The 23,294-nt window shown below is 34.8% G+C and overlaps 1 protein-coding gene and 1 non-coding gene across 4 annotated transcripts; both read right to left on the bottom strand.

The window, feature by feature from the left end:
* Positions 1 to 6,461, bottom strand: LOC113773144 (70 kDa peptidyl-prolyl isomerase-like). Of its 3 annotated transcripts, none has more exons than XM_027317694.1 (12): positions 6,259 to 6,461; positions 6,069 to 6,155; positions 5,690 to 5,950; positions 4,237 to 4,314; positions 4,027 to 4,107; positions 3,596 to 3,787; positions 3,346 to 3,432; positions 3,062 to 3,222; positions 1,673 to 1,795; positions 1,379 to 1,525; positions 402 to 529; positions 1 to 315 (listed from the first exon to the last, which is right to left on the bottom strand). In XM_027317694.1, the coding sequence occupies exons 1-12, from the start codon at positions 6,374 to 6,376 to the stop codon at positions 216 to 218; spliced, it is 1,563 nt and encodes a 520-aa protein (XP_027173495.1). In that variant the 5' UTR covers positions 6,377 to 6,461; the 3' UTR covers positions 1 to 215. The 3 variants fall into 3 exon arrangements, with proteins under 3 accessions (XP_027173495.1, XP_027173496.1, XP_027173497.1); XM_027317695.1 differs by having other exon boundaries at positions 3,346 to 3,420; XM_027317696.1 differs by having other exon boundaries at positions 4,060 to 4,107.
* Positions 6,462 to 21,668: 15,207 nt separating this feature from the next.
* On the bottom strand, positions 21,669 to 21,776 carry LOC113776631. Its single transcript, XR_003469119.1, has one exon. It is a non-coding gene; the product is annotated as a small nucleolar RNA R71 (small nucleolar RNA).
* Between the last annotated feature and the right edge of the window lie 1,518 nt (positions 21,777 to 23,294).

The following is a 23,294-nucleotide window of genomic DNA, read 5'->3' as shown; positions in this document are numbered from 1 at the left end:
TAACAGAAACCTCTTAGCTTTTGTGTCTGAAATATGAGAGCGTAGTCACAACTAACCTCAATAAAATCTTAATGCTCATGCCCACAATATGTGGCGTGAAGCACAGTATTGTGGCAAAAAGTCACTTCAAATATACTCACTAAAGAATAGATCAAAATCTGACAAAACACATGAATAAATGGCATAGTTCCCAAGATGTTATTAGGACGCCGATACTATCCCATACTTGACAGCATATTGGTAAAAATTTCAGCTTCCTGCCGAAAATATTGCCTTTTCTTGTCTTTCAGCTCCTGGTAAACGAGCCTCACTTCTCTGTTAATTCAAAATCAGATTTTGGAGTAAAATGAGAGATATTAAGCAAAGAAAAGATTCAATAGGACTGAATATCAAGGTGAAACCTGTTGTTTGGATCTATTGCAAGTGCTCGCTTGATATCAGCTTCAGCCTTTTCCAGATCAGATGTTCTTAGGTATGATTGTGACCTTCTAAAGAGAGCTTTTACACAGCATGGATCTACTTCTAGAACCTGTTGCCATGACTTAAGGTTATTGTAAGTACGAGAGGAGGATTTACTGGGCAGCTTTGTGTTGGGGACTATGGAACGCTAAATCCAAACTGGCATACAACATTACCACTTTGTATTTTGTTTTCTCAAGAAAAAAATGACAGAATCAAAGAATCAGATTAAGAAATGTGAATTACTGGAAACAAATGGTTATATATGTTTCAAAGTCTTTATTAATGTGCAACTTTTCATAGAAATACTTATAACGCTTCACATCATTGTTCAAATGGTTATATATGCTAGCCAACCACACGGGGAAATCTGGAAACAAATGCATCAGACCTCATTTAAAACAAAAAGAAATGTGCAGTGTCATCATCTTTCCATGAATTTGATCTAGTTCTAGTTTTCTGCTGTGGAGCAATATACAAAGCTACTTTTGCTATAAGAATTGGAACATATCACTTCAGTAGAAGGTCAACATGTATGTTTGAAATGGGCTATATCAGTCCTTTCTGAATGACATTGATTCAGCTAGCGGTCAATTGCTAGTTTGTTTTTAGCAGAAGATTGGTTAAGGTCTTGCTCCCAAGAGCTTAAAATAAGCTGATTATAGCTTTCCTTGAAAAATTAGTCATTCTTAACATATTGTAGGCACCAATGTAATCAATTAATGTTTGCACTTTATCCATCAAAGAATTAATCCATCATAAAATGCTATATTAAGTCATCTTTGTCCATGGAACACATTTTTCGATTAGTCTAGATCAAAAAAGTTGTCCCAGGTCATAAGCATCTCTGATCCTAGCTGCAAGGAGATATGACAGATAGCATCTATAGATAACATGTAGAAAGTTCAAGAAAACTAGCCTTTGTGCAGAGCCTTGAAGCCTCGAAATATTTTCCAAGCTTTAGCTTGCAAGCAGCATTATTTAAACTGCATGATGACAGTAAAGAACTTGCTAAAGACTTCTCATCATCATTGAAAGAGTGATCAAACTCAATGTATTTTGAAGCCTGCATTATGTGAAGAGGGAAAGAAATTTAGTTTCGAGGAATATATTTCTTAAAGTTTTTGACAATTGATTTGCAATTTCAGTGATGAAGCATATGTCTATTAGAGAAATGTAAGCGCCTGCTATTATCCTTATGAAAATTACATTCCTTTTCATACTTCTTCGAGGCAAGTTCAAATCTCCCAGCTTTGAATAGTGCATTCCCATCACTCTTCTTACTTTGACAAGCTTCCAACTTTTCTTGTGTGTCCATCTTCCAAAATGATTTCTCCTGAAAGCAGATCTCTCACTCTTAAAATTTGAAGGAGCTACGACTAGCAGATAATTATCAGTTTTTCAAGTTCGTTGGCATATTTTAGTCTATTTTCTATTTTACTTTCTCATAAACAAAGATTGATCTACATATCTTGGCCCCAAAGTTGGAGGAGATGAAAGCAAGCAAGTGCATCATGATTGTGCAGTTACATTGTAGAATCATTTAGTTGCAATGATTGAATTGTTCTCTCTTTGGGTGCATACAGGAAATAGTAATTTGGCAAACAAGTTGAAATTTTAAACTGGTCATTTTGGTGCCTATTTGGTCTTTAAACAACTTATAGGTGGTAGAGTTTGGGTTATTGATCTGCATACTAGCTTCAAATCAAACATCCATAGCCTCTATACCCTTTGTTCAAATTATACTGAACTTATCTGCCTAGCTTGAATCTGATTGATTCCTTTGATCAGGTGGCAGAAAGCTGCTCTCGAACAGACTAATCAATTGGATCTCTTTAAACAGGTAATATCCTGCAGGGCAAATTTTGCACCTGTCTTTGATCTTGATTTTCTATTTTACATATCTAACTTAAATTTCCTGATTCCAGGGAAGGACATATATACTTGAGGATAACTTTCTTGAATATAATTTAATCAAGTTTCTTTTCATCTTGTTGTCATTACTAGTGGATACTAGTTTTTGAGATACTTGATTTCCCTGATATAGTAACTGGCTGTGTTTAACCTCTTTCAACAACCAAACATCTAAAGTGATGCATTACCTACATTTTGTCTTGTCCTAGATGCTATGTAAACAATGACACTTTGTCGAACTAACTGCTACAGTCTCAGTCTATAGCATTTTAGTTGAAAGATATTAAAACTTCAATGCATTTGCACTTAGATACCAGGATATGTGGTAAAGGATCTAAATCTATTGACCAGCAGGACCTTTCCTTAGATAGCAGGAACTTGAATAGGCAGGAAGGTAGTACTGCAGCAAAATTAGGATGTGCCCTAAGAGTATTTGCTGCGTTGAATTCTAATAGTAAATCGCCAAACGACTATTGTCAGAAATATTTGGGAGATTGGTTGCTTTTTGAGAACAAAAAGATGTCTATCTTGAATGTAAAGAAAACTCTGAATCAATAAAACAAAGAGAATTACCAAAAGAATAACAGGATTGGGATAGATAAATTTACTTGATCTAAAGTTAGAATGCAATCTCAACTTGGAACACAATTTCAGCACAATTAGGAAAAAGCTTTTCAGATCACAGAACCTTAGCAAAGTTGATCAGCATGATCTCATAAAGAACTGATGCTGTGGGAGGCCATTTTCCATTTTCTGTTCCATGTAAGAACTCTGAGCTGACTTTCACTGTTGCTTGTTCTCCCTTTCTCATTGTCATCACTGCCCTGTCCAAACCTTCATTTATCTGTTCTGCAGAATGAAAAGAGGAAGTCTAAGAATTTGATTGGATACAAAATGTGACTTTCAGGATATCTTTGACAGCATGAGATTAGGGAAAAACAATCAAATGAATGGCACTGGAGTTAGTATTACCTTCTAAACATATATACTCAAAAGGTTCTTCAGGAGTTCCTTTACACTCAAAAATAGTGCCATCATCCTTTCTACCTATGTAGATCACTTCAAAGCAGCGATGTTTTACGCTTAAGAGGAAGTCTTAGGCAACTGAAATGACTAGAATGCTGAAAATACTAAAAAAGCTGAAAATGTTGAAATTTATGAAATTTCAAACTACTGAATATTATGCATTATATAGACATACTGCAAGAAATGTTGCAATTACCTTTTGCCAGTGATCCTTCACTGGGACGATCAAACCCATCTCCCATTTTTATTACCTTTTTAAGAATCTTCTTATCTCCCATGACATCAATGACATTTTTCCAAGAAAGCAGCTCGAGATCAATTGTCAACTTTGAATTGGTTGCGGTAATATCATTGTTGCAATGAGCATCCCCTGGATACCTGGAGCAGTCTAAATGATGACAACTTAGCACTAGGTGTTGGTTTTGTTCTACCAATATTTTTCTTCTTTAATTGTTAACTTTGAATTGGTTGCGGTAATATCATTGTTGCAATGAGCAGCCCCTGGATACCTGGAGCAGCCTAAATGATGACAACTTAACACTAGGTGCTGGTTTTGTTCTACCAATATTTATCTTTTTTAACTCGAAGAAAAGGAAATTTTGATAATTTGTCTGACCATGGACTTACAAGAGAACTTCACTGATAGCTCAGCTTTCTCACCCTTTCTCATGGTCTTCACTGCTTTGCTCATGGCAGGACATAGATAACCTAACCATGTTAGAATATCTCCAAGTAGTTAGTTACTCTAGGAATCATACAAATTTTGGCTGCTGTTCACAAGAATGATGCATGTTGAAGAAAAGACTACCCTGGCAAATTAGAAAGACATTGGCATACCATCTGTTAGAGAAAACTCTAATTCTTCATCTGATTTTGAAACAATTATCCCATCTTCAGTGCTTGCAACATACTTCACTGCAAATTGAAAACTATTCCAGTCAGAAAATTATCACTATTTGAAGAAAAAGTGATGAATGTACATGGAGTGAAAATTTGATAAACGTTATGGCATTCTTTGCAAGTAGGGGTGACAACCTCCAGGTACTAAATTGCTATATTTTACTGACTCTAGACATCACAGACTAACATAAGAGCCATTTTTCATAATCCTTTTGAACAATTCATTGACAATTATACGTACCACAAGGTGCAATGAAGTAATTCAAATAATGATTTTCTAAAGATATACATCTGCATTTGCAAGTCATCTTTTTTGTCCCACTTAACTTCACATATTGCATGATCTGCTATGACACCTTCAGTTTCTATAATCTGATGTTGGCATAGAAAAAGTTCGTTTTCCATAAAATGTCCCCACATTTTTAAATTGCGACACCAATAACTTTGGCATTTATTAGATTCTTGAACACCAAATGGTGATGATTTTTACTTGATGGTTATGATTCTTACTTGAGTTCATCATAGACAATCATCTAGAACTAAAGGAAAATTCAAAAGAAGTATAAAGGAGAGTATCAAGCTTTTCATCTGATGCATCCTGCGAAGAAAACAGAAATCACTTGCTGCCTGCAAGAAACTTGCTTCCTTTACTCGTTACTTTTGATTCGTATGTGATATGGTTATCTTGAGAAGACACTGCTAGCACTATTAAACAATCGATTTTCCCGGTGATAAATTTGGCAAACTGTGTCTGAAAATAGTAATGCATTAATGACATGTAAATTAGTAAGGTTGATAGCTGCATCATCCCTACCTGCTTAGAACATAGCCTCAAATTTGAATCTCAACACATTTGTTGTCTCAATTCTAGTCATATTCAGTTGGGACTTGTAATTGGCTCCCTAAATTATTAAATTTGCATTTAGCCAGAAGCTACTTCCCCCAGCATTCCAATACTTAATATCTCCACACACTGATTTTCAGGAACTTAGACAAATATTCAGTCAAACTAACCTTACAATTTGAACTAATGGTCCAGTCCACTACGCTATATTTAGTTGGTCAGAGAAAACAAGATATGATACTGGTGATTGATAAAAGAAAATTAGGAGGAAAACAATGGAACTGCAAGTATTCTTATACACCTGTTGAAATGGTAGAAAATATGGTATAGCTCACTAATTTTCAAAGTAGTTAAAAGCCTAAGAACCGGTGTCTGCTTCAATCAGAGGAAAAGACTGACTGAAACCCAGTGTTGAAGTCAATGCATATGTTTGTGAGAACAATAGTTGAAAGAGGGAAAAAATAATTAAAAGCAGAGCAAAACAGGAAATGTACGACACAATGCAGAGCCAAATGAGACTGGAAAACTTCTGAGCTCAATGATTACCTAGAACTTCATCAGCATCTTTTGGAGTAGCCCACCCCTCACCTTCCCTCATTATCTTCTTTAAAATTCCTCCATCTCCAGTGATGTCCCTGATTGAGTACCAGGAGACCATCTCTATGTCGAAAATCAGTGTAGCATATGGAGGAACAGTTGGTGGGGAACCAATTTCCCCATAAGCCATTTCTGGTGGTACTGTAAATATTGCTCTTTCACCCTTCTTCATTGTGGCAATCCCCTCATCCCAACCTCTAATCACTTCACCTACACTTCAATTGCAGTTAAGACAACTTCTCTGCATTTGACTAAATTTCATAAAATCAAGGAGAGTGAAAGCTGTGCAACATACTAAACAACTAAAGTGTGCAGAAGTAGAACATGCCTTGGCCTAATCTGAATTTAAAGGGAGTTCCTTTGTCATGACTTGAATCGAAGAATTCACCATCTTTCAGCCGCAGAGTGTAGCGAACTGAATCAAAAGGGGGTCGTTAATGACTTAATTCTAAGGTATGATTGAAATTGGAAGAGCTCAGAGGCCAAAGGAAAGAAAGTTTGAAATACAGATTAATTACCTTCAACTTCATCTCCTGGAAATGGAGTTTTCCATGAGTTCCCTTTATGCAGAACCCGCTTTCGCAAGCCATGATTTCCTATCTTTACCTCCGGCAAACAACAAATTTCAGCTTCCATTTTAATCTCAGAGGGAGCTGAAAAGATAGATCGTCTTAGCCGAAGATAAGCTTCTTTGAATGAGATAGCGGAAGAAAGAGTCTCATAGAATGTGTGTGGCAGTTTGTTTCAGTTGGAGATAAGTCGTTAGTTTGATAGTTTCCCTCCAACTGTAAAGCAGATTTGCAGATGGTGGGCTTTAATTCCAGCAAAATTGCACATTCGTCCCCAAATGTTCTAAGTCTTCCTAAATTACGGCCATGTTTACTTGTATCTTATTTATAATACCATTTGATAGCAAGAATAAAAAGGGAATAGAAAGTAACAAATTTTATAAGTAGGATGTAAGTTTTGGAAAAATTCGTGTTGCAGGCAAAAGAATGAAATTGCGCTTATGGGCACATACTACTTGTATGTGGACATATATCAATTTAAATGTGTACATTCGGATATGCACCTACATTTATTAAAGTGCATATTTTTATTTGTTAAGGTGCACATTTCTATTCAATGGAGTTCACATTTTTACGATGGTAACTTGTTTATTTAATAATAAATTTATTAGTTATTTTAATTTATGAATTGTAATCCCAATTTTAGAATACTATCTGACCTAGGAAACTTCATCCTATTATACCATCTGACTCTAAAACTTTAGAATCATGAATATAAAATGGGTTTGAAAAGCAATCCCTTTTTATCAAGCTTTCAATTTTTAATTAGGTTAAAAAAGAATTTCAATGCATCCTTAATGCCAAAGATAGAGGTACACTTTGAATGGCAATTTCTTTAACTATCCTTAGAAATGAATCATAATATTTTCTCTTGAAGGACGGATGCCATATCGGACTCTTCATTTTTTCCACTTCATATCGGGCCAACTTGCTGAAATGAATTCAACCAAACAAGTAACTAGACATATCCTCAGAGTCAATCACAAACTAGGAATTTCATTTTTTATGTCCAACATGTTACTACATAATCACATACAGTGTTCCACTCGAAAGCTCTTAGAAGTTCACAGCATCATCTTTAGTTATTTTTCAAATTAGTTATATCTGTGACATATTAAATATAATTTCTATCATTAATGTGAATTGTATAAAATAAAATTTTACCTTTTATAAAAGGAATGTTACTATATAAGCACATAATGCGTAGAAATCAACTGGTATTTCTAGTAATTAACCACTATAAGGTCAATGGAAAAATATTTTAAACCAAGAAACTATCTCAAAGTAGATTTCATGTCAATTTCTCATTGGTAGAAGCAACAAGCGATTAAAATGGTTGGCTCAATCAATAGTTAGCGGGTCACAGATGAAAAATTTGTGAAATTGTTTTGTGATTTCGATACGGAGCACTGGCGCATTTAAGGTGGGGGCACTGGGGGCATGGGCCCCCACTGTCCCCCTTAAATTCCTACGGTACCTATAGAATTTTGATATAATTTCAAGTATGATTCCAGAGTTTTCTTAGAAATGAAGTGAAAGAATTATGTGGTGCCCCTAGTGCCCTCCTTAAATTCTTATAGTATCTATAAAATTTTGATATAATTTCAAGTGTACCTCCAGAGTTTTCTTATAAAGGAATTGAAAAAATTACGTGGTTCTTTAAATTGATTTATGAACTAATATTTTAAAAGGATATGTGGATTACAAAGTTCCATTTGAAGTAAGTTAAAAAAAGACTTTTCATTTCAACTTGTTGGAAATATTTTTTTTGCTTAAAAATCTAAAAAAAGAGTAGGTAAAAAATTTTAGTATTATTTTTGCCCCCGCTGAGAATTATTTCTGGCTCCGCCACTGATACGGAGCAGATGAAGAAGCAAACCCCCCCCCCCCCCTCTGGAGACCCAAAAAAAGGTAAATGAATTTTATCTTTTTGCTCCAAAAAAAAAAAAGGAAAAGCAACTACAATTTGCCCAGCCCAAGATGCTTAGCCTATCCAAATTCTGCCAGGCGATTGCCAATTTTGTGAAGTATATGTTGTGGCTGAAGGCCTCCCTTGGACACCAAAGTTAGACGGGACAAAAAAAAGAGTAACAGAATAAAATGTCTAACAATAAGGATTTCGCACAGCTTAATTTGATAGGGAGAAACTTCGTCATGTTGAGTCCGAAACTTTGATTTATGTTGATAAGAGTTTGTCCATTGGCAAGCGATATCTAGCATATATTTTTTGACCTAGAAAATTTTGGCTTTAGTTGCTTGTCACCACTTATGAATCGGTTGGATTGTTTCCAAGCAGATTCAGCTAAAAAAAACACTATTGCTACGCATACAAAGGTGGTTCTCTAAATGAGTCTTATAACAGCATGCTTCCTAACAACATTCTACTGCTTCTAAACATGTTATGTTCCTGGTAAACTCAATCCCTTCCATTATGATCAGGGTTGCTGGTTGATGGCCTTTCGCAATTAATATTGCTAATGCTACTACTTTGCAGCTGAATATTGGCTCTTTGAAAGGGCCCATCTCCGGGATGAAATTTAGGCTTTCAGCATGTTGAGATAGAATTTTATTTGCAGGTTAGCGTTCAGCTTGTTAAGCATGTCAGTTTTAATCACAAGTTTTTCAATATTATATGAAAGATTACGGATCTTCTCAATTGTAATTGGGAAATGTGTTCGATGCCATTGTTGGCATTAGTTTTTTTTTTTTTTTTAGAATTAAAAGTTTGAATGGATTTGATTTCGATCACTATCACGAGTTAAGACATGTTTCGAGGACCATAAGTAGCCTATAGAGTTTCTTATATATCGCTCGCTAATACAGCTTTCACATCCGCAACAGAATTCAAACACACAATCTTTTATGAAGAAATGATTCGTCCTTATTAGTGAGTCAACTTTGTTGATGTGTTAAGTTTATTCCTATGCTAATAGTATCAGGCGTCACCTTACAAGCAGTTGTCACCTTTTTTTTTTGTCACCTTTTTTCTGGATTCTTCGGTCTCAGTCAAGTCCCTGTTGGCTGCGGATATGGTGAGTGCTTCCCATCGTCGTTTAGTTGCTTTGAAATTGGACGGTAGGCCTCCAGGTGACCGAATAATGTTGTTAATTAAGTTTTTGCCAAGTTACAACCTTAATAAGGGTCTTGAACAATTCATGATCAAACTTGAAGATTGAGTTTGTTTGCATTTTTAACACATTTTTCATTGATCTTTTTATATAACATACATAACATCAAAAAAAGTTCGACAATATTTTTTTCTAACAATTTCCCAAATAATCTATTATCCAAACACACTATTGTCACTTAAATGGAGGGCATTCTACTGACGTAATGGTAATTTTTATACATGGAGGACTTTATTCTAAATTTTTGTAGTCTGATTTTTAACTACATGCAAATTATATGGTAAAAAAACTTGGGTTATGACAAGTACAAGTAAATCTAACCACTAGGGTTGATCGAGCGATCAGGGGAGAGTTTTTAGAGTTCTCTCCGCTGTCAGGTTCATGGTTCGAATCCTATATCGGACAATTGGGAGTAAAAAGGGTACGGGGAGAAGTGAGAGATTAAAAAAAATGTACAAGTAAATCTCCCTGATAAAGAAGATGAAGATTGAAGGCTAGACAAGTAAAAGAGAAATCTCGCAGCCATGGAGATAAGGATAGAGAAACGGTTTGATTAGGTTTGCACATTAAGAAATTGGTGACGAACTAGAGATAAATGTCTGTTCAATTTGATACACTATTCACAAGATTGCAACAGTGGATTTGTTTTTGTTCCTGAGAACCATAGAAGTTATAATTGTATAGAGGAACATTTAGTTAAGGATTAAATTCATTTTCCCCCTAAATGTATATTACTTTTTCAATTTGCACCCTAAACTTAAACTTTGACCATTTACATCTTAAACTCTTAATTTTGGACACTTTGTGCTCCAAACTAGTAAACTATCAAGTTGGTCGCATCTAAGGCTAATCAATGATAATGTTAGTAAAATCAATGGCATATAGGTTCTTACAAATTAATGATAATTTGCTGAAAGTGGTCAAAAGGGGTTAAGATATCGCAAATAGAACAAAACAATATATTTTCATTAATTTGTACCATCTTTTATCTCATTAATTTTGCTAACAATATTAATGATTCAGAAGATAAAAATCAATGATAAGATGTTGAAAACAGTCAAAAGGAGCTAAAAGATCGTAGTTAAAATACAACAATACATTGTTATATTTTGGACTGCCATTTATCTTGTTAATTTTGGTAATGTTATCATTGATTAGGTTTAAATGGGAAAAATTTAAATGTTTAGGATGTAAAATGTCCAAAAATTGAGTGTTTAGAATACATAATGAAAAAGTGATACAAATTCGAGGGTGCAAAATGGAATTAGTCCTTCAATTAAATTGATTACTCTATTGTTGATTTGATGCACATCGGTAAGCTAGCTTTCCCAGGTCATTCGTCTGTTATGGATATCTTTTTTGTAGGATCAACCGTTTATACATGCCCTTATCAACCTTTAAGAAAGTTTTAAGCTTTTTCTAGCATTTTAATCCTTTTAAAGGGATAATTGAGGGTGATGTTGTGAACTAGGTCAACATACGTGAATTTTAGAAAATTTGGAATTCTAATCATAAACATGGCAAAGAAATCACCGAGGAAGATTTTGAGAATGTGATAATAAAACTGAAGGTGTTGGAGATTGCAGCAAATGAATATTTCATCTTGCAATACAAAAAAGTGTTTAGTGCATAATATTTTTGCTACACTTCAAAAACCTATACTAAGATTTTAACAATATTGCTTGGCACTTCTAAAGTTTCAAAAATATTACTTACATCCCTTATTTTTACTTTTTTTGTCCTAACACTTATTTTTACTATTTGTTAATACTCCTAAGCAACTTAGTTTATTGCTAGAATTACCAACGTTATTTGTGCTACCATCGCTGCAACCACAAAGCTGCAGCCAATAAAGAAAAAAGAGAAGAAGGAGGAGGAGGAGGAGGAGGAGGAGGAATACTTATAAACGCAGTTATAGAAGTGTACTTATAAACGCACTTATAGAGAAATACAAGTACCAATGCAATTCTAATTGTCGAAAAGCAACACCATATGAACCTCCTTTTTACCTAACCTATTTCCAACCCATAAACATGACAAGTCATGAACTCACATAAGTCAACTAAATTCTTCCCTGAAGGTGGAGAAAATCACCAAAGATGTCAAATCAAAATTTAAAAAAATTTTGAAATCAACCACAATCACGAAAAGGAAAAAAATTGACTCAATCTCTATAAAATTTTATGTAATGATCAAAACAAATGAAATTATCATCACAAGAAGTAAAAAAAAAAGGTCCAACCCTAGAACAAACAATCACGAAGAATATCACATAATCATCCAATTATGAATTGGCATCCCTATTAAGCCAAAGAAACAAGGAAAAATAGGCTGAGAAAGAGTGTTGGTGGAGATGCTAAGAAAATATAGTGTATTATGAGAAATAAGAGTTATTTTATATGTGAATTAAGTCTTGAGGGTTAATGTTTGCAGAATCAAGAGAGGTATGTGAATATTTCAATTCTTCGAGGTGCTAAGTGATATTATCACAAATCTTAGAGAAAATTTCTGAAGTTATCTTTTTCTTTAATTGTGAATATCTATTTCTCAAGTTTTAATTTTTTGTAAGACAATTAATTAGCACTGAACATGGTTCAGAGACCTACAGGACAATTTCTTCATTGAAGATATCATTGAATTAATGGGAGATTTTAATTTTTCATATCATCAGTTCAAGTATAATTTTTGGTTTCTATTTAACAATGGATATTTATTACAAAAACTATATAATTCTCAGAAAAATATTTAAAATAAAAACGATAACATTTAGAAGTGAATTAAAATAAGTAATTTATTCCAGTTGAAAAATAGGATTTGGTTATCATCATATATAGGCATGAAAACTACATATTGAGTGTATAGCAGTAGTGAATAAAGCAATTGAATTAGTGGTCGAAACATTACCTTTATTGATGCTATATGACTTTAAAAATTCTGTTGCCATTATTTCAACTTACCAATGGAGGATGTTTCTTGACAAACATTTGGCTATGAGCGCAAAGCATTGGATTGTGATTTAGATAGGCTATAGGATTTAGTTTGTAATATGAAAACATTTTAGAGGTGCTTGTAGTTAATGGAAATTTTTAAAAAGGTACTGTAGGAATTTCAGAAATACATTTTTCTAAATAAAGCATTATTTCTTATGGCTATTAACATGAGGGGGGCTTTCATAAACATGTTGCCATTAAGTGTATATACTATTATTTGGTAAATAGTGAAGTTGACCTTGTAATTTGGTCGAATATCAGGGAGTTAAATGTTGCTAGTCTTTATTTTACTCAAAATTAGATAGTATCTTATTTCTCCTATTTTTACGTTACTAACAAAAATCAAACTAAAAAATTTTCCACTGGTTGCATTTGAGACGCACTTATACCTAACTATTATAGATGCAATTATAGTGTTCGTTTCTCTTATACATTTAGGAAATACCATCCGCTTAAGATATGTTGGTAGATTGTCAAAATTCAGAGAATTTAAGTATCTTTAAGATATCAATTGAAAAAAATATGTTTTTTACATGTATGCTCAATATTGGATATATATGAATTCGGACTTGAGTTTGAGATCAATTTTTTAAACTGTATCCTTCATATGTCCATTTAAAAAGGTTTCATCCTCAACTAGAATTCAAAAAATACTGTTAAATATTTACGAGAATGGTCTTGAGTTCCTCTTTGTATCCCATATCGGAATTTGTCTTTGTATCCCATATCGGAGTTTTGCAAAGAAATTTCTCCTCTTAATAGTTATAAATGTAATGGGTTTAAGCGAATCCAAGTGTGCTAAGACACCAACCAAAAAGAGATTTTTTAAGGATTTTAGGCTTCAACTCAAGAAAGATTTTGGTTTCAACACCAAATCAAGAGAGCAAGTTAGTGGATTATTTGGACCTTTGGATCATTAAGCCTTTTAGTATATTTTGGACTCTCTTATGATTTTAGATTTGTCATATGTGTGGCTTTACTGTACATTGATTGTTTCACAAAGGAGCTCTTCCTTTTGTTACTTATAAATATAGTGAGTTTAAGTGAATATAAATATACTGAAGAACCAATTCAAGAGAGTTCTTGGAAGCCCCAGATCCAATTTAAGAGAGGTTCTAAGTTAAGCACTAAATCAAAAGAGCTATGTACTAGACAATTTAGACCTTTTGGTAGTTAAGTTTTTTGTTTTATTTTTTACTCTCTTATATTTTATTGTATTCATGCTTTTGGGTTTAGGATACTTTTCTAAGATTTTTGTGCTCTCTTTTTTATAATGATAATGATATCATGTTCCTCCTTGTAATTTTTGGACTCTCCTGTGATTTTAGATTTGTTATATGTGTGACTTTGCCCAGATCAATTGTTTCACGAAGGAGTTTTTCCCATTGTTAATTATAATATATAGTGAATTTAAATGAATTCAAATATACGAAGGCATCAATCCAAGAAAGATTTATTGGGCCCTAGATCCCAATTCAAAAGAGGTTCTAGGTTAAGCACTAAATTTAAAGAGCTAGTTACTAGACAATTTGGACCATTTGGTAGTTAAGTCTTTTATTTTATTTTGGACTCTCTTATGTTTTATTGTATTTTCAATCTTGGACTTAGGATAATTTTCTAGGATTTTTTATAAGAGTATATTTTACATGTTTTTAGTGTATTTTATAAGTTAGTTTTGTGTGTTTTATTTAGTTTTATAACTAATTAAATAGGGTTTTGGTAAAAATATACATTTTGTAGTTTAAGTGGCAAAAATTGTATTTTTATGGATTTTAATGGTGAAAACTTCATGTTTTTGTAAGTTTAATGATTCAATCATCAAATGGCATGAATTGAGAAGAGAATTGGATGATTATTGATGATTTGAAAAGGTTTAAAGAAGACATGAAGTGCAAAACATTCAAAGGAAGAAATGCAAGTGAAGACAGTTTTGACACCTTGTGGTATTTCGGCAATATCTTGAGCTGCAAGCATTGGATTAGGGTAATTCTTATACCATTTTGAAACTAAGAGATAGATCTATATTTGGTATGAGAATATCAAAATTCAGTTCAGTCATCTTCCTTGTCAAAAAGTTGAAATACAGAAGTGCATGTGCTGAAACAGAGCCCTGGACAGTTGATGGTATTTTGGTCATATCTTGCTCCACAAAGCTCTAAATTGGATGATTCTTGAAGCTTTGGAAAGCTAACTCAAAGGCTACAACTTTTAGGTTTTTCACAAGAGTTAGTTAAGCCTCTATCAATGAGAAAATAGCAGTTGAAGTGATGCTAACTTCATAGAAGTGAATACGCGACTATTGAAAACGCGAGTTGAAGTCCTGTATTCCCTAGTCGTGTATTGTAGCCTGATTTCTACAATTTGTTCAGCCACTTGCTTTACTTTCACACTACTTTCTAGCTCAACTCCAGACAAGAATTTTGGTTGCACATGTTCAAGGAACCTTTTAGAAGAAAAAAGGAGCTTTATGTCTTGTCCAAAAACCACCTTTTGACTCTCTTAACACTTGAGATGTTAGAATGATTAGAAGAGGAGAGTAGGACATATTAGAGTTAGTTCTCATCAGATTTTAGCATTAGAACTTAGTGGTTAGTCTTGTTTTGTTCTCTCTAGCTAGAACTTTTGTGAGAACAATTGGAGACTTCATTGTACAACTCATTTTTGTTGAAGAAATAGAAGATTATTGGGAGCTTCTTCACTAATCTTGGCTAATATTTCTTTATCTATCTTTACTTGTGATTCAATATGTATTCATGCAATGAAGCTATGCTCTTTCTTGTTATATCTTATATGAGTAGCTAAATTTCTAGATCTTGGGAGTAGAGGAAGCTCATGGCTACTTGTTATGAAGTTAATATGATTTACACTTGTTATATTTTGTATTAACTTGTCTATTTATGCATGCTAATCACTTGTTGTTGCTTGATCACCAATAGCAAGCTTATAGTTATTATTATTTAATGAAAGTGGATAATAATGATGGAACAACAGAAATAAAACTTGAGTAGTAGACTCACGAGAATAGAGGTACACTTAAGTGAATTAAACTTGCATTTCATGAAAAAACAAGAGTAGATCTAGTTATTCACCATGAGAATAGGGAAAACTAATCTATTTTAGGCCATTTTATCATGAGAATGAGATTTGGTAATATTGAAAATGAATCTCTAGTTAAACAAGGGTTGTAATAAGAAGTAAATCTATTTACTTGTATCTTTTATGCAATAAACAGAATCTATATCCCTAGACTCAAGTTGATACCAACCCCGTCGCAAACGAAACCCATATTCACAAATCCCGGACCTAAACGATTAATACTGACGGTTTGGCAACGGAAAACTTGACCCTAATTAACTCTAGAAGTCACGAACAATATTAATACTATCTCAACCCATAACTAATCGAATTAATGAACCAAAGTTTAAGGTAGAGGAATGCCACAATCAAGGTGGATACTTGATTGATAAGTTCAATTGAATACTCTCAAGAATCTCAAATATTCAAGAAAGGCTCTCTCAGAGAGAGAAAGTGAATAAACTCACATAATTTCTGTAAAATTCTCATTAACTAAAAACATTGGAAAAAGATTAGGCTATTTATAGTCTTACAATGACTCAGAACCCTAATGCTATTTGGACTTGGTAACCCTTAACTAAGAAGGCAGGTTTCGTCCCTCAACAAGAGGACTAAGCTGGTTGTCTTTAACACCTAATTTAACTAACTAAATGACTAACCAAACATCTAGAATCTCAGCCCTTCATGAATTCAAAGTTGGCCGGTTTATTACTCAACATAAATGACACAAATGAGCTAGGGAAGAATGACAATGAAGCCCTTGTTCAACAAGACTTTAAACAAATAACTAAACTAGCTCTCAAACTATGATTTAGCTTGCTTCTAATGCTTCATAGATTGAGAAGGGAGCCAGGTCTTCATGTTTGCATCATTCCCCTTCTCTTGTAAGTGATTTGTCCACAAATCGACGGTGCGCTTAGAGGACAACAATGTTGGAAATAGATGAAGTACCATGAGCCAAGTGATATGTTGTTTGGGTAGCTTCATGATGCTTTCAAACATGGACATTTGCCAAGATAGGAAAGAGCTCGTGTAAAGCTTGTGAAAATTCCAAGTAGCAGTCCAAAGTTCCCTAAGCAGCCATCGGACATGGATCTTCACATTGGAACCTACATAATAAATCACATAGGTAGTAGTCGTAGGTATAAAACTACTCAACAGCATACCATTCACATGCACAAGTTAAGGATCTTCATAATGATGCTCATTGAAGCTGGAAAATTCCCGAATCTGGTTGTGCCAAGTGGTGGAATTCATCACTAGTTGTTGCTAGTTTGGCACAACTTGCACATCTTGAGGGAGAATAATGAACACTTAGACACCAGATTTATGAAGCTGAGGTAAGCTTGAAAGACCACAATCGGTTGATGATAACAAACTATCAAAATCGGTAGCAACTAGCACTACAATGTGCACTAAATCTGTTTGGATCTTACTAGGCAAATCTAGAAACTTTTGGACAGCTTCAATCCCTGCATGCAAAGGACAAGATTCAGCTTTTAAAGAACCAGAAATTTGCTCAAGAATGGAAAGAATTTCATGTAAGAGTGGATAAGAGGGTGTAGAATAAGATTCAAGTGGAACTACTCCCTTTGGGACATGATTAAGCTCTTCGACAAGGAAGACAGCTCTAGAAGAATAAGTGTGCATGAAGTGTTAGAGAGCAGATTTGACGCTCAAACTAACTACAAATTCCTTGAAAACACACCAGCTCTCCAAAGGATTTAGGAATTAAACAAAGTAAGAGGAATGTATTTGCACCTTGCTCCAGCTGCACAAAGGAAATGGTGTTGAACAAAACAAAGATTAGTGTGTTAGAAAGTGAATAATCTTTCACACAAATGGCTTGTGCAAACATGCTTAATTTCCCTTCTTTTCTTCCCACTATGGCGGACTGAATTTTGCCTTTGTCCCCTATATCTCGCTCTGCCCTTTGTTCACTTTGCATATTCTTTTGTTTACTTCCAACTTTATCTAGCTTCCACTCCCTTTGAAGCATTTCTTGATCTTCACGCACTTGCTTAGGAGTAAGTGGAGCAGGAGTAATCTTTCTATCCCTGTGAACAAAAGAATATTTGTTAGTATGACCTTCATAAATAACCTTCGTATCATATTGCCATGGTCGTCCCAAGATGATGTGAGTGGCTTGCACCGGCACTATATCACACAATAGCTCATCTTCATATCTACCAATGCTAAATTTCACAGGTGTTTGTTTGGAGGCATGTACTTCACCACAATCACTAAACCATTGCAGTTTATAAGGCCTAGGATGGTCTCGTGTAGGTAGTTGTAGCTTCTTCACCATTAGAGAACTTACTACATTAGCACAACTCCCCCGATCGATAATCAAACTGCACACTTTGCCATTAACAAGACATCGTGTATAGAAGATGTTCTCTCATTACACATCCTTCTCAATGCGTTATGCATTCAACGCCATCCTTGTAACCAATCCTAACCCAATGGGTTGATCGATAGGAATCTCTTCACTTGATTCGTCACCATCATCCTCCATCAATGGCGGCATCCCTTCACACTCCCTTTCATCATCGGTGATGATGTCTCCATTAGGAAGCACGATCATTACTCGCTGATTTTGCAATGTGACCAATGCCTTGACATTTCTAGCACTTAGTATCTCGATTCCTAGGTTTTGAGGTCTCGTTTGCTGGGTTGGAAACTCCTCTAGTATCAAACTTAGAAGCATTTGGTCGAGAGTTGATGGATACCTCTTGCTTCGGCCATGGAGTTGTTGGGTTACCAGCGACTGCATCATCTCTCCTAGGCTGGAGATTTCGCTGATTTGGAGTGTAAATAGAGGCATAATTTCTGGTTGTACCCCTCCTCTTGAGCCTTCGCTCAATTTTGATCATTTTCTCCACCATGTCCTCTAGTTCGACATAGTATGCAGCTCGAGTTGGTCAACAATTTCTGGTCTCAAACCACTGAGAAAACGCGCCATTGTTGCCTCCCTATCCTCATTAATGTCGGCTCTGAGCATGGAAATTTCCATGTCCTTGTAGTAGTCCTCAACCGAACGAGTTCCTTGGGACAAGGTTTGAAGCTTTTGGTACAAGTCTCTATGGTAGTGACTTGGCACAAATCACCTCTTTATGAGGCATTTAAGCTCAGTCCAAGTGGTTATAGATGGTTCACCACACCTTCTTCGGCTTGTAACCACTTGATCCCACCAAACTATAGTATAGTCGGTGAATTCTACTACAGCCAGTCTCAATTTTTGCCCATCCGTGTAATTGTTGCAATAAAAAATTAACTCCACTTGTCTCTCCCATTCAAGGTATGCATCCAGGTCTGATTTACCTTGGAATGGTGGGATTTTCATTTTAATTCCTTTGATTGCATTGCCAATTGGTTTGGTACTCCTCTTCGGTCACCTTCGTCCACACTCAAAGTCTTCATCCGAGTTAGAATCACTCAACTCGGGCATGAGTCTATCACGACTTCTCCTGCTTTGCTGACTACCTTTGGAGTCATTTTGGGAGTCTTCCAACCTACCAAGACGTTCATTCATAGGCTCAAGCTTTTGGTCCAAAAGACGTCCCATCTCTTCCTTCAAGCTCTCTGCCAAACGTGAAAAGTTGAAAGCTGGTTTGCTTTCTCCTTCGTTAGACATGGCCTTAGATATTAAACCTACAAGAAAGGGTTAGTATAAAACAGAAAATTTTACCTCACCTCTTGCTTACGTGTTTCACTCACCCTCGTGTATCGCTCAACTGTGTTAAACACTCTAATGTTCTTACCAATCACTTCTCAAGTCATTTGATTACCTTTCTTGAAGAAATCAAAATTTGTCAAGGAGATTCAATCAATATTTTCACCAATTTATCACACAAGAAGGTGGCATGCGAGGGCTGAAAGTTTGAGGTATGATGAAGGACTATAATGACTCAAAAGGGACTCTAAAACACGCTGAATTTCCCAGAATTATTTGCTGGAAAGGCAACTAATGAATTTGGAAGGTAGAGACTTGACACTAGACGCTATTAGGAAACTAGTGATTCAACTTAGAAAACTTTATAGACTCTTGGACTCCAAGGCTGATTTGGACTCTCTTTGTAACCTTTTAGACGTTGTTAATAATCTTGGAATGACACCCTACAACTCAAGTTACGTGGCTGGATAGATTACAACTACCAAAACATGAATAAGGAAAAATGGCAAAATTTTTTTGTGAACCCTAGAATTTACTCTACTCGATTTACACCTTGGCTGGAATTTGGAAGTTCAAACAAAAAGGTTTCTTGGGTTTGTTTTTGGAAGGTAGCTGCTTTTTTTTCTGGTTTCTCACTTGTGCAAGATTAACAATCTGAATTTGGGTAGTTTGAGTGCAACTAGGATTTGTTTTGCAAGCCCAATCGACTTGAATTACCAAATCAGGTTGCCTTCTTGTGCTATTGATCCGAATTCTTGTTTCCTTTTTTTTCCGTTTCTTTTTTTGTCTTTTTCATGCAAACAACAAATTTTTTTTCTTTTATTTTTTCTTTTCGGATCAAGAAGTTCAAGCAACCACAATCAAGAAAGCAAGAATTTCAGCAGCTGCAACTTGTTCAAGAAAAACTTGGCAGTGAAAAACTTGACCCTAATTAATTCTAGAAGTCACGAACAATATTGATACTATCTCAACCCGTAACTAATCAAATTAATAAACCAAAGTTTAAGTTAGAGGAACGCCACAATCAAGGTGGATACTTGATTGATAAATTCGATTGAATACTCTCAAGAATCTCATGTATTCAAGGAAGGCTCTCTCAAAGAGAGAAAGTGAATAAACTCACATAATTTCTGTAAAATTCTCATTAACTAAAAACATTGGGAAAAGACTAGGCTATTTATAGCCTTACAATGACTCAAAACCCTAATGCTGTTTGGACTTAGTAACCCTTAACTAAGAAGGCAGGTTTTGTGCCTTAACAAGAGGACTAAGCTGGCCGTCTTTAACACCTAATTTAACTAACTAAATGACTAATCAAACATCTAGAATCTCGGCCCTTCATGAAGTTAAAGTTGGCCGGTTTATTACTCAACATAAACGACACAAATGAGTAAGGGAAGAATGACAATGAAGCCCTTATTCAACAAGACTTTAAACAAATAACTAAACTAGCTCTCAAAGTATGATTTAACTTGCTTTTAATGCTTCATAGATTGAGAAGGGAGCCAGGTCTTCATGTTTGTATCACAGATATTTAGTGAATTTTCTCCATTATTACTTTGCAAATATCTAATTGAGATTAATTAGATAGTAGTAATAATAACTTTTCTTGTTTAAATCGATCATTAGTCTAAATAATAGAGTAAGTAGGGATCTAGTACTTGTAAAGTTGCTCTCTGTGGGATCAACTCGATATTTGCCCTAAACTATTAATTTGACCTATATACTTGCAGTCAAAACGGGTATATTTCGAAACTAAACTTGTACTTATATCAAAAACCCATCTTGTTTTTGGTGCTGTTGTCGGGAAGCGGCAATATTAGAGTCTAACAAACTTTATTAATTTAGACACTTTCTATATTAGTTAGTTAAACTTTATTTCTAGTTAAGTAGAATTGCTAGTAGTTTTTTGAAATAATTATACATAATCTCTTTATTTTTTATTGTAGTGTATGCACCGGATTTTATGGGTAATAGCACCTTTTGATCTGAAAATTGAAAGGACACTACGTAGACAAAGAAGGTGTACACCACAACAAGAAGGAGAAGAGGTTCGCCAACAAATAGAGGGAATCGCAATAAAGCTACCTTTTAAAGAAGAAATGATGGAAAATGAGGAAAATAAGCGAGCTCTTAGGGATTTTACTCTACCGGGAACCCAAGAATCTCAAACGAGTATAGCACGGCCGATGGTAAATGCTAATAATTTTAAAATTAAACCATCATTAATCCAAATAGTGCAACAATTTCAATTTGGAAGTAATACCGTAGAAAATCCAAATGCACATTTAACCACATTTTTTGAGATATGTGATACAATTAAAATAAATGGAGTTAGTGAGGATACTATAAGGCTGAGGTTGTTCCCATTTTCATTGAGGGATAAGGCTAAAATTTGGTTCCATTCTCATACCTCTAACACTTTTACTATTTAGGATGATTTGTCTAGGACATTTTTTGAATAAACATTTTTCACTGGGTAAAACGGCTAAATTTAGAATGGATATTACTAATTTTAGTCAATTGGATGGTGAGACACTATATGAAACATGTGAAAGGTTTAGAGGTTTGTTTTGAAAATGTCCACACCATGGACTTTTGATTGGTTAATTGTACAAACATTCTATAATAGTTTATCCTTTTCTACTAAAACTACTATTGATGCAGCCGTAGGTGGAGCATTGATGGCAAAATCACCTCAAGAAGTTCAAAATTTGATAGAGGAAATGGCGGCAAATAATTATCAATGGGCTAATGAAAGAGGTAATCCAAGGCGATAAGCAGGTATGATTCAAATTGATACCATCAATATATTTAGTGCTCAAATGAACAATATGATGAAGGTGTTGAATAGACAAGCCGAATATGGTCCCAGTTCTTCTTCCAATGTGCATGTTGCTTGTTGTTCCATATGTGGAGGAGAACATGATACTAATGAGTGTGTTGATTTTGAGCAGGCTCAATTTATTAATAATTACAATAGGAATGTTCAAAATAACCCATACTCGAATACATACAATTCGGGGTGGAGAAATCATCTTAATTTTGGATGGAAAGAGCAAGGCAATGCACAAAGGCCGACCAATCCGCCGGAATTCCAACAAAGGCAACAACAGACGAATATCAAACCGGATTGGGAGATTGCGGTGGAAAAATTAGCAAAGGGTACTTCGGAGAATTCAACCGGCTAGAAGGGTGATTAGACCAATTGACTAGAATATATAAAAATGTGGAGGTCCAGATTGGTCAAATCACCAATTCTATTAATAATCGAAATCAAGGGGATTTGTCTAGTAAAATAGAGGTGAATCCGAGGGAACACGTCAAGGCCATTACTCTTCATAGTGGTAAACGACTAGAGGATCCTCCAGTGGTAGAAAATGGAGAGAACAATAAGAATCAGAGACAAAGAGATAAGCTAATGGAGCAAGAGGTAAACGTGGGGGAAAGTAGTAAGGAAAAATCAAAGTAAGATCAACCTACATCCTCCACTACCGGTCCGATACCTCCGGCAGTTCCATTTCCTCAGCGAGTCAAACCAAATAAACTTGACAAGAACTTTGAAAAGTTTGTCAAAATTTTCAAACAATTGCATATTAATATTCCTTTCGTTGATGCTATTTTGTAGATTCCTTCATATGTCAAGTTCCTGAAGGAGATTATGACATGAAAGAGGAGATTGGAAAATCGTGAAATGATAGCATTAATGGAGAAGTACAATGCCATTGTACAAAACAAGCTGCCACCAAAATTGAAGGATTCAGAGAGTTTTTTATGCCCTGCACCATCGGTAACATTAAATTTTTAAAAGTATTATGTGACCTTGGTGCAAGTGTATCGTTAATTCCTTTAACGGTGGCTAGACAATTAGGGTTGCATGAGTTAAAACGCACTAATATTACTTTGCAGTTAGCCAATCGGTCTATTAGATATCCATTGGGAATTTTGGAAAATGTGTTGATTAAATTTCAAAAATTTATCATTCCTGTGGATTTTATGGTATTAGATATGGAGGAAGATATGTCTATACCAATTATTCTAGGTAGACCATTTTTATCAACTGCGGGTGTTATTATTGATGTCAAAAATAGCAAATTCAAGTTTTAAGTAGGTGAC

This window comes from Coffea eugenioides, chromosome 6, assembly GCF_003713205.1.
Source record: "Coffea eugenioides isolate CCC68of chromosome 6, Ceug_1.0, whole genome shotgun sequence".
In the NCBI taxonomy this organism is placed as follows: domain Eukaryota; kingdom Viridiplantae; phylum Streptophyta; class Magnoliopsida; order Gentianales; family Rubiaceae; genus Coffea; species Coffea eugenioides.
The sequence above is the reverse complement of the archived record's forward strand: the minus strand, read 5'-3'. Positions and strand labels throughout refer to the sequence as shown.